This window comes from Pithys albifrons, chromosome 1 (assembly GCF_047495875.1).
Source record: "Pithys albifrons albifrons isolate INPA30051 chromosome 1, PitAlb_v1, whole genome shotgun sequence".
In the NCBI taxonomy this organism is placed as follows: domain Eukaryota; kingdom Metazoa; phylum Chordata; class Aves; order Passeriformes; family Thamnophilidae; genus Pithys; species Pithys albifrons.
The window spans coordinates 72,137,201-72,153,516 of NC_092458.1; the positions used below are offsets into that span (position 1 = coordinate 72,137,201).

A 16,316-nucleotide genomic window follows, 5' to 3' on the forward strand; every position below is an offset into this window, starting at 1 on the left:
CTGTTTTCTTGTCATTTGACAAAATTTTCCATTAAAAACACTATTTTACTTCTTCCATCATTTAAGGAAGAGCTTATACATAAATACTATATAGAGATAGATTTGCTGCATCAGAGTGGCAGGGTTTGATAGTCGTTTTGCACACTGGTACAGATACTACCTAGTGCCAGCCAGTCTGTCTAGCCCAGTATTTTCTTTATCTAGTAACAGCTTTCCATGAATAACTGATGGAAGAACCTGACTGCCCTTCCCAGTTCAATAGTACTTTTATTCTACTGTTCATGTTCCTAAATATTCTGCTAAGGTAATAAAAGTATCAGTTTAAATATGTGCAACAATAATTTTAAAGCATTTTATGGCTAGAAATACATGACCTTTGCTTTTTGGCAAATAAAAAGAATACTGAATTTAAACAAGCTATTTTTTTCCCCTCAAACAAAACTTTAATCCCATGAAGGTACTAAGAGCACCCTGGCAATTCAGGAACACCATGTTGTTCTGCCAGTCCTATGACCCTGATGCAAGATGTATCAGGCATGGAGGTGCTGGGCAGTGATGCCAAACATGCAGCTGCCCCAGTTGCTGACACCCTCTGTCCACAGGCCTCCTGAGTGCAAAAGGAGGGGCTCACTGCACTGACATGCTGGGTACTAAGACTGGTATTAAATATGAAAAGAAAATGGAGTAGGTAAGTGGACATACAAATATAGGCCCATGAACTAAAACAAAAAAAGAAAGAACAATCACTTTCATTTCCATTGAAAAATAAACAAAAGGTAATGCATAATGCTATCTCATCTGGAGTTTCAGTAATGCGTTTACAGTGACATTAAAAGCAGGTATTACCTGTTCTAAGAGATTCTGAAGCCTCTCTATTTCACAGTCTATAACAAATTTCTTTTCTTGCCTTCGGTCCAGATCTTCTAAAAGCCGCCTGTAGCTGGCATCGTTAAAATTCTCCACACAGATGGCACTGACTTGCCAGCTATTTTGTCCTGCTTTTTCCATAATAGCTTGAAGTATTGAATAACCTAAAAGAAAAGGACACAATACACTAGTAAAACAATGTTTGCATCTTCTGAACACAAATTGTCCTTAATCGATATTATGTGTCTTAATATTTCCCCCTGCAGAGAAGGGAATAAAAGAATATTTGTATCCATACCTATGCTGCTAGCCATGATCAGCACACAGCATGCAATTAACAAAATTTACAATTGATGTGAACAGTATGCTGGGAGTGATTCACAGCATTATGGATAATCTTCATATGATTTATACACACAAATTCTTGCAGTCAAGCATTCAGCATCTCAGACTGGTTTTGTATAGTTTCTGTATCTGGGAATTTTACAACACAGCAAAGATACAGTCCAAGATTACTACGCACCCAGGGAAAGAATTTGCATACCACAGAAGCATTCAAATGCTTTGGTTTTGAGTTCCCCCCCCCTTTTTTTCTTTTAGCAATATTTAATCCAAGCTGGTTTTAATGCTTCTTAGTAACAATTTTGATTTCATTTAATTATACATATATATGCCAGTATAGATGTATGAATAGAAGTCATTGATCTATTTCAGAGACTCTATATAGCTTGAATCACTGTAAGCAGAGAATAGAGGTCAATGACTGAAGGGCACCATAGAAGCAATCACTGTTACTAATGGCACGATTATTGCTCTTTATGACCCCTTTGTCGACTTTGAGCCCCTTCACAGAAGGGAAAGGCAGTGTCCTGTCAGAGGTCTCCACCAGTACCTGCAGGGCAGGCTCTCTGACTGCAGTGTCAGGGTACCCTGGCACACCAGCCCTTCACCTTCTTCCCTCTCTTGTTTTCTTTTTCTCACTGAGGATGTACAGTACAGAGGCAGCAGAGGAGCTTATGACATAACTTGGGACAGTTTGCAAGCCCTGTCTGGACTTGCTCAACCAACTTCTGAAGCAGGAAAAGTATTATTCATTTATCCAGAGTAAGTGGTGAACTTGTTTAAAGAAATGAAGACAGTACACCTCAGACCCAGAGTTAATGTTTAAAAAAGACAAAAAGAACAGAAGGACAGATATGTTTCCCTATAAGATGTTCATACAAATTACACAATTCAGAGAAGGTCCCTCTGTCTAAAATTACAACACAAAGTATTGTGGCTTTAAACAAAAAATTCACCTCCTAAATATTTTCCTTGGTGATGTGGCTACCCAGTGGTAGCTTCTTTTAGCAAGAGGATCTCATGTCTGAGTGCAGTGATCCCCAGACATCACATTAATGCACTTGAAAATGCCACTGCCTGAGAGATTCCCTGTAAAAGAACCACCAGACATTCTCACAGATTTCAGGAGGAATCTTTGTAAGTTACATTTCAGAAAGAGCACTTTTGAGGGTGCAGTTGCTAAATAACTAATTATCAGAAGACCGACAATGCAAACAAAATGTGAGGTTGCCTCCAGTCAAATAAAAGTAGACAATAGTGTTATCAGCATATGAACATTTTAAGACACATGATAAACAAATTTTCTTGCAAATCTGGGAGTAGCTGTTTTTCTACTGGATCCTGACATTTTTAGTCTTTGAAATATTAACTTAAAATCTGTGTTTTCTTATCATTATGACTATGCACCAGAACTCCAAAATGAACATGTATTATGCTTTTTCCTGCAATTCAGATGACATATTTTAGATAAAAATGCAAACAATTATAATAAATACATAAAATGCAGAACATATTTTATCACACAATTAGACATCTATTTTATGAAACAGTATTTTATCACAGGAAATGAATTCAAGTCCTTGATGTATTGAGTATTAAAACATTTCTGTATTCAGCATATATTTTTAACCCAATGACTGTTATTTTTTTTCAAAGAACCATACAGCTTTCCTGTTAATTGCTGCATAATTATTCTGCTTTTCCTGTTGCTATATTCAGTCTCCTTTTTGCCTGTAATTATCTCTCCAAATCATGACAAGATTCTTTCCCAAACATTGTATTTCTTGCTTCATTTCCTATTCATTTCCATGTATAGACATACATTGACACCACTCCAATGTTACAGGGGTTCCTGCTTCACTTACACTGTAACTTTGACTTGATCTTTGCTACAAAGGCAGTCAACATTTATTTAATTCAGCTTCCTGACACTAATTAACATTTTCTTTGATTCAGAATGAATGGTGTTGGAAACAGCAATTGACATCTCCTCCTGCCTTATTTCACTGGGACAACTTTACTAAGATGTGTTTTGATCAAACTGGTAATTTATCCCAGCATAAGGCATGACAAATATCAGACAAATACACAGAAAACCTTTTCTTCTACCTTGGATCAAGGTTTGACTTGCCACATTTCATTAGCAACTGCCTTCATTCATATATTTGAAGCTTCTGTAGCTTCTTGTCAGTAGCTGGCATTTAGATGAGATTTTTCACATATAGCATAACACAGCTAAACAGCAGGAAGTGAATATGGTGCAATATTCTCCATCAGAAGAGTTCAGAATCCCTATGCAAGTAGTCAGTGGCATGGTCATCTACTCAGTGTGCAGGAACAATTTTTAATAGACTGACAAGGATGGAGTTTACACAGAATGAATAAAGGCATTCACAGGCTCTGTTGGCATAAAAATTAGACATGCTGTGGAGAATGCTTATTTGTCCAAAATAATTGGCTACAGCTGACAGGGGGGAAAAAATTAGTTGCTGCAAACATTTTAGAAGGCAAAGCCCCTCGAAACTAACCTGGTATAATACTCAGAAACAAAATACAGTTTTTCTATTCAGACAAAATTCCTAATCTTCAGAAAGATGTTTTCCCAAATAAAGACAGCAGACATGAATATTACAGCTGTCATCTAAAAGGTATTTATTTTCTAGTTATCTGCTGTTTATCCTCAGCTATGCTACAGACAGATGAATTATTCATTTTCTGTAATACATTCTGCCCCATGCCTTGTGAAATACTATTTATTGCATAAAAGCCAAGTAAAAAAACCCTAGGCTAACTCGTATTAGCTGAGCTGCACAATCTATGCTTTTCAAAAGAACATTATTTAAAAAAATATTTAAGACTATGCCCATACATAAAAGTAAGCTAAGTTCTCACAAATTTTTAGAGTAACCCTTCCTCATCAACTAATTCAACCTTGAAATGCAGATAGCTCGTATATCAAAAAAGAAAAATGGTTGTGCTCAAGCATAACTTTGTTGAAGCTCTTGATCCTTCATGGTGTTTGTTAATGCTTTTTACTTTGTTTTAAACTTTTTTAAAAATAGCAAATCTACGAACAACATAAAACATCAATACAACTGCCCAGAAGCATAGGTGAAGCTCTCTCCATATGCAAGGATATTATATGCAAGAATGGTGTCTTTTTTCCTCTTTATGGGACTAGGTTCTGGGGAATTTTCCTCAAATGACCTGGGATGAGAAGTCTACTAACTGCTTTTGTAGGTCATTGCTTAAATGTAGATACTACTAACAACTGTTTAAGGACCAGTAATACCAATTCCACCTCAATATACTGGAGCCAAAACAGAAACCAGGCAAGTCTACTAAGATTTTGTTTTCTCGATTCCATCTCTCCTTGCTTTTCTGTTCTCTGATCAGGTGAAATTGTGATGATCTAATAAAATGTGGGTTTTTTTAATTTGGATTTTTTTGTATGTTTTTCTTTTTTTTTCCAAAAAGATAACACACAGTCATGAAGCTGGGAATAAAACCTCCGAATATGAAAATGAGAAGTTACTCTACTTGTTTCATTTAGTATCAGACCTGAAGACGCCTACTCCAAAAAAACTATGTATTTGGTAGATACTACAGCTGAATAACTTGTAAATAAAATTTCAGAGTTTTTTAAGCCTTCTTCCCTCATTCCATACTCCATAGGCATTTTTTCATCACAAAATATATCAGCCATACAAAAATAATACCAGATGTGCATCTGGTACTGTATAAGTTTAGAGTGAGATTAATACTTTGGAGTCAGATATCTTCTAGAGGCTGAAGTGTGTAAAATGCGCAGTCTTGGAGTCCAGAATTCCTCCTACCAGCTGAAACAGTGGTGTAATTGGAACCTTCCTCCACCCAAGCAGATGAAATCATCAGTAATCTTTTTGATTTTAAAATTTCAGTTGTCTTTCAGGCTTTTTTATTTGTCTTCTGCTATACCAGCAAGGCAATTGCATTTCAGCTGCCAATGATTTAATTTCATTTATTTACATTTAAATGAAAAGTAAAATCTCACAAAAATCTGACCAAAATCTCTTCAGTATGTTCAAAATAAACTAAAGAGATAGAGGAGCATTGTCTTGAGTTATTTTTTCAGCTGGAATGCACAATTTTAACTTGTTTCCTTGTCTTCCTTTTTGTTTGTTTGTTTTGTGTTTTGTTTGGTTTGTTTCTTTTGTTTTCCTCCCTTGCTTGCTTTCACCAGAAAATATTTCAGTGATCAATTAAAGTGATATAATTAAATTTCTGTAACTTTCTTCTTCTGGCAGCCTTTTCATTTTGGGAAAACATTTCCCCAACCCTCTAAGCACAGACAATCATTCCTGATGGTCTTGCCAGGAAACAGACAGGGAAGTGGCTGCTTGTGACAAACAGTAGAGGTTCCAGTAGTAATTCTCATTTTGGAACTTTTGAGCTGTTACTTATTATTAATTTTATTTACATATTATTACTGCATTTTACTTTAGCTAGTAGACAATAATGAGTTAATAGGTTAATATACTTGGAAACAGCATATGGAATGCATTTGTTGTGGCACCAGGAATAGAAAACATCTCTGACGAACATGGGTCTTTTCCAAAGATGGGCTTCCTATACTGCATGTTAATGAAATGAAAATTCATTTGCTTCTCTTTTTGGTCCTAATAATTTTCAAAAAAAGAACAGATCTCATTCTCAAGATTTGCTATGATCTCAAAAAGCCCAGATACTGCTGAAGCTACTTTATGAAAGCTACTTCCAGGTACAGCAATCCTTATCAGGATGGGTAGAAGAACTAAATTTTTATAAATCCAACATACAGCAGAAGTGAAGAACAAATGATCAAGTCATTTGGTAAAGATAAGCCAATATATTTGATCTTCAGAACCGGATTCATGTCACCTAACTGTAGCTGTTTATAGAATAGTTGTCTAAGTTAATCATCCAAGCTTTCAAAGAAGAGACATGTAGCCTACTTAAAAAAAAGATTGTTTTTTTGTCTTAGATATCTATCTCAGAGGTACTTTTCTCTTTTTTCAATGAATACTGAAGGAGTCTAGACATCAGGCTTAGTAAAAATACCTACCATTTATCTAGCCAAATGGTGTCGAGATGAATCCAGACAACACAGTGATGAAAACCATACAAGAAATTTACAGTGTGAGTGATGCATGACTGTACATTCCACCAATAACTACAAGCAGTTGAACTTGAAGAATATTTTAGTTTTCCTCTTTGTGATTAATACCTTTCTATTAACATACAGTTTTGTTTCAAATTTTTCGTGAGCATACAGCTTCCAGAACTCAAACACAATCAGCAAGATTTATAACCTCTGTCATCAACTTGTCATACAATAACTCGTTTGCATCCCCAATTTTCTCTGCATTTTGAGTTGCAGCAAGAACATTAAACAAAATATACAAACTGGTCAATTTAGATGGCAGAGTGAAAGCTAGAACTACAGGTCCTTCTTGGATTTAATTCACAGAAATTATACATAGTTTGAAAAATGACAGGGAGCTCAAGAAGTAATTTCATCTACTCCTCTCTATCCCTCCATCCCCCAAGACATGTGAATTTCATTTAAAACATTCTAGACAGATATGTTTCTTTGTCCTTAAAAATCTCTAAAGAGGATTCTGTAACATCCTAGGTAATATATTCATTGCTTAATTATCCTTATCATTAGGAGAAGCTTCCTAAAGTCTAACCTAAGTCTCCCCTGGCATAATTTAAAGCCATTCATTCTTGTCCTATCTCTAGTAGGCCTGGAGAACAGTTTGTTCCCTTCCTTTTTAAAGCAATCCTTTATGTAACTGAAGACTGCTGTTACATTTCTTTTCTGTCTGCACTTCTCTTTCTAAAACCTGACTCTCTCAGGTCTTCCTTGTGGAAAATGTTTCACTCTAGACTTTGAACAATTTCCCTTGCTTTCCTCTGGATATGTTGCAATTGATCCAAGGCTTTCCTGAAGTGCATTGGTGAAAATGTGATGAATTTTTATAAATGTACACACAGTCTTCTGAAATTTTTGTCATCTGCAAGATTAACAAATGTATTTTATATTTCTTTATACAAACCCTTAACAAAGATATTGGAAAAAAAAAACCAACCCACAACTAGAATGGGTCAATACTTAATACTTCTTTATTTGATAGTGAACCTCATATACTTCTTTTTGAGTTCAAGTGTGACCAGTGTTTTATAGATCTAGAAATTTCGTCAAGGTAGAGTTTCTCTAGCTCATTGCTGTGGGTTGACCTTGGCTAGTTGCTGGGTGCTCACCAAGCCACTCTGTCATTCTTGCTCCTCAACTGGATGGGCTGAGAGAAGATACAATGAAAGGGCTGTGGGCCAGCACAAAGACAGGTAGAGTTCCCTCACCAATTGCTGTCATGGGCAAAACAGTCTCAGCTTGGGGAAATGAACACTGAATTCATTGTCAATCAAATCAGAGCAGAATAATGAGGAAAACAAGTCTTAAAACACCTTCTCTCCTCTCCACTCCTCCATTCTTCAACTAGTCATATGGTTGTAGAAGGTCATTCTTGCCAAGAGAGGCTGTGGACTTCCCATCCCTGAAAGTGTTCAAGGCCAGGCTGGATGGGGCTCTAAGCAACCTGGTCTAGTGAAAGATGCCCATGCCCATGGCAGTGGTGTTGGAACTAGATGATGTTTAAGGTCCCTTCCAACCCAAACCATCTGTGATCTGCTCCATTATGGGCCTTCATAGACTGCACAGGAATCTCAGCTCTGGCCCCTGGAGCACTTCATCTCCCTCCTTCATTGACATTGGTGTCTGCAGGGCTGTTTCTTTCACGTATTCCCACTTCTCTCTCTGATGCACAGGTTGTTTTGACTTAAATACATTATCCAAGAGATGCTACCACTATCACTGATGGACTTGGCTTTGGCCTGTACTGGGTTTATCTTGGACACAGCTGGCATTGGCTCTGTTGGACATTGGAGAAAGCTTCTGCCAGCTTCTCACAGAAGCCACCCCTGTAGCCTCACACAACCAAAGCCTTGCCATGCATACTCAATACACGCATTTAGCAAAATTTCATGGAAATTGTGTCAAAACTTGTACTAGAATGAGACACCTATTTTTTCGATATGTACAAAACCTATTATTTTATAATAGAACAAAAATAACTTTATCTCACATAAGCTGTTTCTAAAATATCAATGTTTGTGTTCATTAGCTTTCCAAATTCTACTTTCAAATATATCTATTTTGATGTAGGTTGTGAATTAAGCCACCTAAGCCACCTATACTCTCCATGATCAAGATAGTTGTATTACAGATTGTTCTGAAAGAAAACTAAGGAAATAATGGATCCAATTTAGCCATTTCCATTGCATTTTCCCTTCAAACATTTCAGAACATTTGATGATAAGGGAAATTACCCTTATGATTTATGTTCCCTGCCCACCAAGAACTATGAAGTTGAGTATTTTCTTGGCATTGAGAGACACCTACAAACCAAGCTCTAGGTTTATGGTTGGGCTTTCTGCCCTTCTTTTCCTTAATCTTGTAGAGACTGGTACCAGGGTAACCTCATCTGTGGTCTTTAATAATCCTTTCCTGAGGTCCATGTAGAGCTACAAGAAAATGCTGTCAATATATTACAAACATGATCTCTTTAAAAAAAAGAAAGTTTTAAGTGGAACAACGCTATTTAAGTTATGTGTTTTCAAGGAGCATATGGGAGGAGGTTTGGCTTACACCACAATGGGAATTCATGATCAAAGATGCAAGCTGTGTCAGGTCCCATTTATGCTACACCTCATCAGCAGCAAGATTTTCCCTCCTCTTTGTATTTCAGAGTCTGCAGCCTTCATATGAAATAAACTGTAAAGGTGTCTCCTCAAAGTGCCAAGTGATGGAGTAGAGGGATGGAAGAAAAGCTGGGTTTTTGAAGCCAGTCTGATAGTTTTGCTTGTGTTTTCACAGTTTTTAGACACCATTACTCTTACCATTTCACTAAATGCCTTCAAAATAATGTCAGAGTCCCGTAATCTTTCTTACGACAAGCATGCACAGAGATGAAAACATCCAAGCATACTTAAACCAAAAACAAGTTTTTATACCTTATTAGCATTTTATATATTATTTGCTTTTATTTGTCTCTTTTCAGTTATGCCACAAGTGGCTCAGGTGAGAGGTCTTTGGCTTCTTGTGGTTTACAAGCAGTGAGGAAGCCACATTCTTAGCAAATTCTTACTACAGAACCTTGAATGCTAAATCAGAAACTGTATGTAATTACAGTGTTATCAGAACTTCACAAACCATTACATAAAAAAATCCCAGCAACTTAGCCAAGAAGAGGAAAAAAACAGAGAAGGGAAAAAAAAAAAAAGCATGTGCTAGGTTTACCTTCTGTTAGACCAGCTACACAGTCGCTCTAAATAAATAGTTATCTGGTATGTCATCTTGGGACTACCATTAGGGCTAGTGTGTATCAGTATTTTTAACAAAAGGGCAGAAAACAGGAATAGGTAAACTAATTTTGGAAGAAAATACAGTATATTCAAATATCCTACTTCTTATCTTTTTTTCTTTACTGCCATTATTACTATTATTGTTCCTTGCTTTTATACATCATATCTTTTACTTTTCATTTTTAGTGCAATGCCTTGAAGCCAAAATTCTTAATTTCATGAAAACCTATAGTCTGCACACTGATACTAATAATTTATCTTTCTTACACTATATCTTCATTGATGTATAGCTATTTTCCAGAAATTGTTCACTTCCCAGCAACTTAGCTCTCTAGTCTCAGTTTAATAGGATTCAGTTTGCCCTGTGATCACATAGAAACGTGCACAGACCTTTGTGTAAATAACATCCTCAAGAAACATGTCAAAGAATATTAAGATTACAAGCTAAAGCTCTCAACAGCTGATATATCTTAAAATTAGCAGTGCTGTAATATATTCTAGTTAATGTATTATGGTGCTGTGTTTAACTATATTGTCATATATTACTTTTCCCCTTAAAGGATCTGCCTCACTAAGATACCTGTGCCCTAGGACAGAAGTGACTGTGGGTACTAAATGAAGATCTTGATGTCACATCTTCTGCCTCCTTTTTATAGGGATTTGCTAGAAAAGGAGTCTTTTACTACAAAATATCCAAAAATCTCTGCCTATTGGCAGTGCCATTTCTAATACATGCATAACAGAATAAAGGAAGAAGAATCTTCAGACTGAAACAACAGGCATTTATACTAATAAGCATTCATTTTAAAGACATTTAAAGACAACTTTAATTCTATCTCTATGCGCTTGTGGCCATATCTATATTTTCTGGTGGCTACACAGCAGATAATACATAGAACCTTACTCCTTTTATAAGTTCTATTTCTAGATCAAAGGCACATGATTTCTAATTTTAAATTTCAGTTGTGTTTAGATATTTTTGAAATCTATACTTTCAAGAACTTAACTTTTTTCAGAAAAAATGTAACCTATTCTGGGAAAACAGAATAAAAAATGTAGATGCTATGATTGCAATATGGTTAATGTTTAAGTGAGTGTGAAATAAGTCTTACTGTTTCATTTAGACTGACATATGGACCACAAATTTATTAAACGTTGATTGCCTCCTCTCTAAACTAACATCCAGCAACTTTGAGATAAACCTAAAGATTTATGATTATCTTCCAGTTCCTAAAATTAACTCATTGGTCTTCTGTTGTAGACCAGAATTAAGATGTCTTTCCTTTTGGACTGGAGCAGCATTGTTAAACATCTGAAGAATTCATATAGTGGCTTTTACTGAAGTACAATGACAGTGATTCCTCTGTGCCTGGAACTGGTGAGGCTGCACGTCAAATTCTATTTTGGGCCTCTCACTACAAAAAACACATTAAGTTGCTGGAGTGTGTCCAGAAAAGGGCAACAGAGCTGGTAAAGGGTTTGGAGCACAAGTCTGATGAGGTGCAGCTGAGGGAGCTGGCAAAAAGGAGGATCAGAGGAGACCTTGCTCTCTACAACTCCTGAAAGGAGGTAGCAAGATAGTGGTTGGTCTCTTCTCCCAAGAGACAGGTGACAGGATAAGAGGAAACAGCCTCAAGTTCCACCAACAGAGGGTTAGATTGGATAGTAAGCAAGATTTCTTCATGCAAAGGGCTGTCAAGCATTGGAACTGGCTGCCCAGGGAAGCAGTTGAATCACTATCATGGAAGGTATTTGAAAGACATGTAGATTTGGCACTGACATACAAGGCTTAGTGGTGAGCACAGCAGTGCTGGGTTAATGTTTGCACTTGATCTTAAAGTGGTTTCTATCTGAAATGGTTCTATGATTCCATGATATTGAATAATCTTGCACCTCTGAGGCACTTCATGGGAAGGACTGCAAATATCACTCTCAACTAAACCCTGAAAAATGCTTAGTATCTGAGTTCCTTAAAAAGAACAAAATCCTACAAGTAAAAATAGAGAAACAGAAAAGAGAATTATTTGATCTTCACAGAGGACACTGGACTACTCCTACACGACTAAATCTCTTTTTGGTGTCCACATTTACAAAATTTATACTAAAATATTTGACAGAGGTCAAAGCAGCAAATCAAAATTATTTGAGGCCAATATATAAAACATGCCTTAGAGTAAGAGACTTACAGGAGACTTTATCTTAACTGAAAGTTTGATGGCTAACTCTGAGCTAGTTACTCCAGTATCCTTCTCAGTGGAAGGAAAAAGGCACCTTCTGAAGGCAATTCATAAAACCCTCCATCATCTGTCTCATGTATTTTCAGAGGAGAGGAAATTCCTCCATGTTTAAAATGAAAAATCCCAATATTGCTATTTCTCAGGTTCAGTGCCAGGAACACTATTAACATTGTATTGTGCATTTTTAAAAAGCAGGACTAAAAGCAACCAGCAATATTATCCAAATATCTGGTACTCACGTGCCTTTTAATTTCATTTTTCTATTTTGTATCTACATTTTACATATGAAGACAGAATATTTAATTTAAGTAGAATTAAAAGTTTTTAATTTAAAAAGTTAAAAGGTTACTTTTATGCTTGTGGAGGATGGGCAGCTACACATAGGTTTCCATTGATTATTCTGGTGAAGGGATTTGCATACAATTACAGACACAATTTCAGTTCCTAGCAGGAACAAACACAGGATGAAGTACTCACCATATGATTAGACTAATTTATTACATCCCACTGAGGCAAGCTATATGCCAAGAAGTAATCATAAACTCATGTTCAAAGCTCTGGTAGAATGAATATATTTAACAACTCAAATTAAATTTCAGCTGTAGGAACTGGCATTTAGTGGGAAACATGGAAATGGGTAAAGATAACAGGTAAAAAAATACAGATGTTAAAAACTATGATTGGCCTGTCTGAAAACAGACCAGGAAGTAAACTGGGAATAAAATCTCAGCAAGTTTGTAGTATGAAATATATGTTGATCTGGACCTTGGTTAGTTTTTAACTGACCTTGGCATTAATGACTGAAAATGAACACAGTGACCAGTCAGTAACTGCTCCATAAAAGTTAAGTGCCTGTGACGTTTCATTATACAATGGCACTTGCGTTGACCATTTTGAAAGCAAATGATCTTAAGAACTTTGTTCATTTTAGTGCTGGGTATTTTTCTTCCCCTGAACAGCTGTTTGTTCACAGAAAAGCATACACTGGTGACATCCCAAGTTTTAATGAACAGGAGTGAGCATTTCTGCCTTGGACTTATCGGAAGAAAAAGTTACAAGGGTTTCAAAACAGCGGAAAGAGCACCTAAGAAAAACTGACATTTTAAAAATGTTTCCATTTAGGGCATCTCCATGAATAGAAAAAAAAGGCCCAATTTGGTATCTGCCCAACTGTTACCCAGTGGTAGCAAGATATCCTCTTGACCATCAGGAAAGCATGGGACTGTGCATGTGTCACTGGAAGCCCCTGAGTCCACTGTGTCATGATCATTAGAACTGAGAGTGTCCTGGGTGGTTTAGTCTAAACCTATCCATCTGGAGCAGCCCCACAGTACAAAAACAATGCTAAAACATTCACCACAGCAGAGAAAGACAGAGAAAATTACTCTGTTCCATGGTACAAAGAATATTTATCAGAGAGGTAGAAAACTTGTATTGCAATATTTTCTTCATTGGCTAAATAAATCCTTCATTTATCAAGGAATATTTGAAAACGCTGCAGAGGATGTGAGAATTGGCTGCAAAAACATAAGGAGGTGAAAAATAAGGCACAACAGCCAGATTTTCTGTATCTGAGAGGGATGAGATTTGAGAATTTAGTAACTGCTCAACAGATCTAAAATTTCTTTATAAATCCTAGAAGATATGTCTGGCATTTTAGATTTGAAGTTGAAAATAAAATAGTAAATAGGGTCTAATTTCAGTTGTACTAGTGCAAAAACAGAAACATCCCACTTTCACCAAATTTTAGGTTTCCACTGCTGCACTTGGAAATTAACATCTATCTCTGAAAAAGCTGTAGGAGATGATAATCCATCTAAATATACAATACTATTTAATTTTTCTTATACACTGCTGCCTGGAACAACACTCTATGCTTTTTGCTCAGATAGCACTGTGAAAAAACCTGCTGCCTACTAATACTTCATATATTTTGGCTTCTGCTTCCTCTGCCCCTTTCAATGTGACTGACAAGATACTATTTAATAGAGTATCTTAAACCCTAGAAATTAACACTACTTATTTTCCTAAAGAGATGCAATGTAGATTTGAATTTTCCAGTCTGCTTAAAGCAGTAATATCCAGCCTTTTCAACCTGAGCGCTGAAACATTATTCCAAAAAGATCAGTGGGCCGCAATTAATACTTGAAGGCATTTGTAGAGTGGAAGGCAGCACGCAGCACAACTGGCTCCCTTGCTGGGAATCCTTAAGGGTCTCCAGAAGATTAGGCTACAAGTGTAAAATTGCATAGAATTCCTTAAGCACATCGTGTTTAACTTGTGATACTGAATTATGCCTGGTGGCACCCTGAAGGAACACTCACATGGCAGCTTTGTGCTGTGACTCCAGGCTGGGAAGTATGTGGTCAATGTCCCAAAGTACAAAGGCGGGGTGACCTCATTTCTCTTGCTAAAGTTACCTGCTAACTCAGGTTCCAAATCATTGAGCTGAATCTCGGCTAATTAATTGCAAATAAACAAACATCACCATTAAAGAAACTGGACATTTGCCAATGTCCCTTATGAGATGGTTTCATAAGACACAATTTGCACAGATATAAGCAGCAGCAGCAGTTTCCCTGCTGAGCTGTTAACACTGGAGATGATATGAGAACAAAAATCTCAATATTGACACGCTGCAGGACATTTACACCAAACAACCTTCCTGCTGTTGAAAGGACGGTGGAAATTTGCAAAGTCCTTATGCATGGTGATGTTCTCCATTCCCCCTCCAATAACCCACCTCTGTCCTGGCTGCTTCCATGGGCTGAAGCCACCATGAAGCACCATGTTGTGTTTTCTGCAGTTTTTTGTGACAGGCATAAATAAGAGATTTTTCCTTAACACAACAAAGCAGACATAAAATATCTATTAATGGAAGAATACATGATACCAATTCCAGTTACATTTAGTATTCTATTGATGATGGCATCCTGACTTGTGTGTCACTAAATGAATACTTATTAAAAAAAAAAGCAATGGCTTATTTTAGGAATGTATTTGTGCAACAAAAAGAGTTGTAATTACTTGACAGACATTTCCTTAAGGTTTTATCTCTGAAAATGTTGATATTGACTGTTTAGCTTTCATCTCTTTTGTAGTTAAAATGAACAAGTCCTTTTCCAGCAAAAAAGTCTAGTGTTTATTCATTTTTATGATTAAAAAGGTAATTCTGATCCTCAGACTACTATAATGAAATATAAGATAGGCTTGTGCAATACACCCTATAGTAGAGAATGTGGATAAAATTTTAGGCACGTTGATAAAAATAATTGTATTTACATACATAATGTTGTGCTTGAAGATCTCATTGTCCTGGGTCCTGCACAAAGTATGTATACAGAAAAAGTCTCAAAAAAGATGACTTTGGAAACCAAACAGACTTGAAGGTAGGACAAGTTGTTTATTACTACTTTTATTTTTAATTGGGTCAGCAAGACATTTCAAAAGCATTTATCAGTCTGAAAATAAAACAACTTTCTTCCACATGGATATTCAGCAATTCATTTAAAAATACAATTATCAAAAATATGCAATACAAATTGGACACATATTTGATAAACATATATTTTTATTTATATTAATATTTTTTCTTTTGACATATGCATAGGAGCAAATTGTTTAGACAATTCACTTGGCATTTTCCTTTCTGTCATTCTTTTTCAGCATAACAGATAGGTCAGCACACAGTCCATATTCTAATTTGAATTTTCACAGAATATGAACTGGAGAAATACCGGAGGGGGTGTTAGGATTACTTAAAAAAAGCAGGAAAAATCCTGTTGCATAACTCATAAAATATTCTTATTGACTTTAGCTGGAACCACTCACAGGAGAAGTTGGTTCAATATTTGAAATCTGATGTAATTAAAAGTTGAGAGCATTGAGTTCCAAAACCTATTTAATACATTCACTGATTTTAACTGTACAACAACTAATTCTGTGCCAGATGAAAATGCAATTGAAGAAAAAGTTAAAGTAAAAAAGAACGAGATAAAAAAGGAGATCTTAGTGTGCAAGCAAAAGCTTTACAGCTGGAAGGAAGACAGGCAAGAAGGGAACACTTGTAGGACTAGTACTATTCACTAAAAGCTCTCTCCTGTCAAAAAGCATATTAAATATTATAGGTACATTTGGGCAATAAACATCGCAAATCAGGGTCTGGACTAGAACTGAGGTTTTGTCCTTATGTTAAATCTTTTTTTCAAGAAACAGATTTTTTCACTTTTTAGACAATGTTCAGCAGTTCTGTGAAACTTTCTGTAATATATCTTTCATATACATACTTCTGGGTGGTCACAATATGTATGGCACAGTTTTGGCACATCAAAAGTATAATTTAAAAAGCTACTGCATATGTTTTATGATCATTTTAAAGAGATATGAAGCGACAGATTTCGATTTTTAAATGACATGCCTTATTTG

At 36.1% G+C, this 16,316-nt stretch overlaps 1 protein-coding gene across 7 annotated transcripts in view; it reads right to left on the reverse strand.

Annotated features, from left to right (window-relative positions):
- GRIA4 (glutamate ionotropic receptor AMPA type subunit 4) overlaps positions 1-16,316 on the reverse strand; it is a 221,000-nt gene that overhangs the window by 90,736 nt on the left and 113,948 nt on the right. For all 7 annotated transcript variants that reach the window (XM_071555041.1, XM_071555039.1, XM_071555054.1 and 4 more), the window contains exon 4: positions 847-1,031. In XM_071555041.1, the coding sequence (XP_071411142.1) occupies positions 847-1,031 (185 nt within the window). The remainder of the gene's footprint in view (positions 1-846; positions 1,032-16,316) is intronic.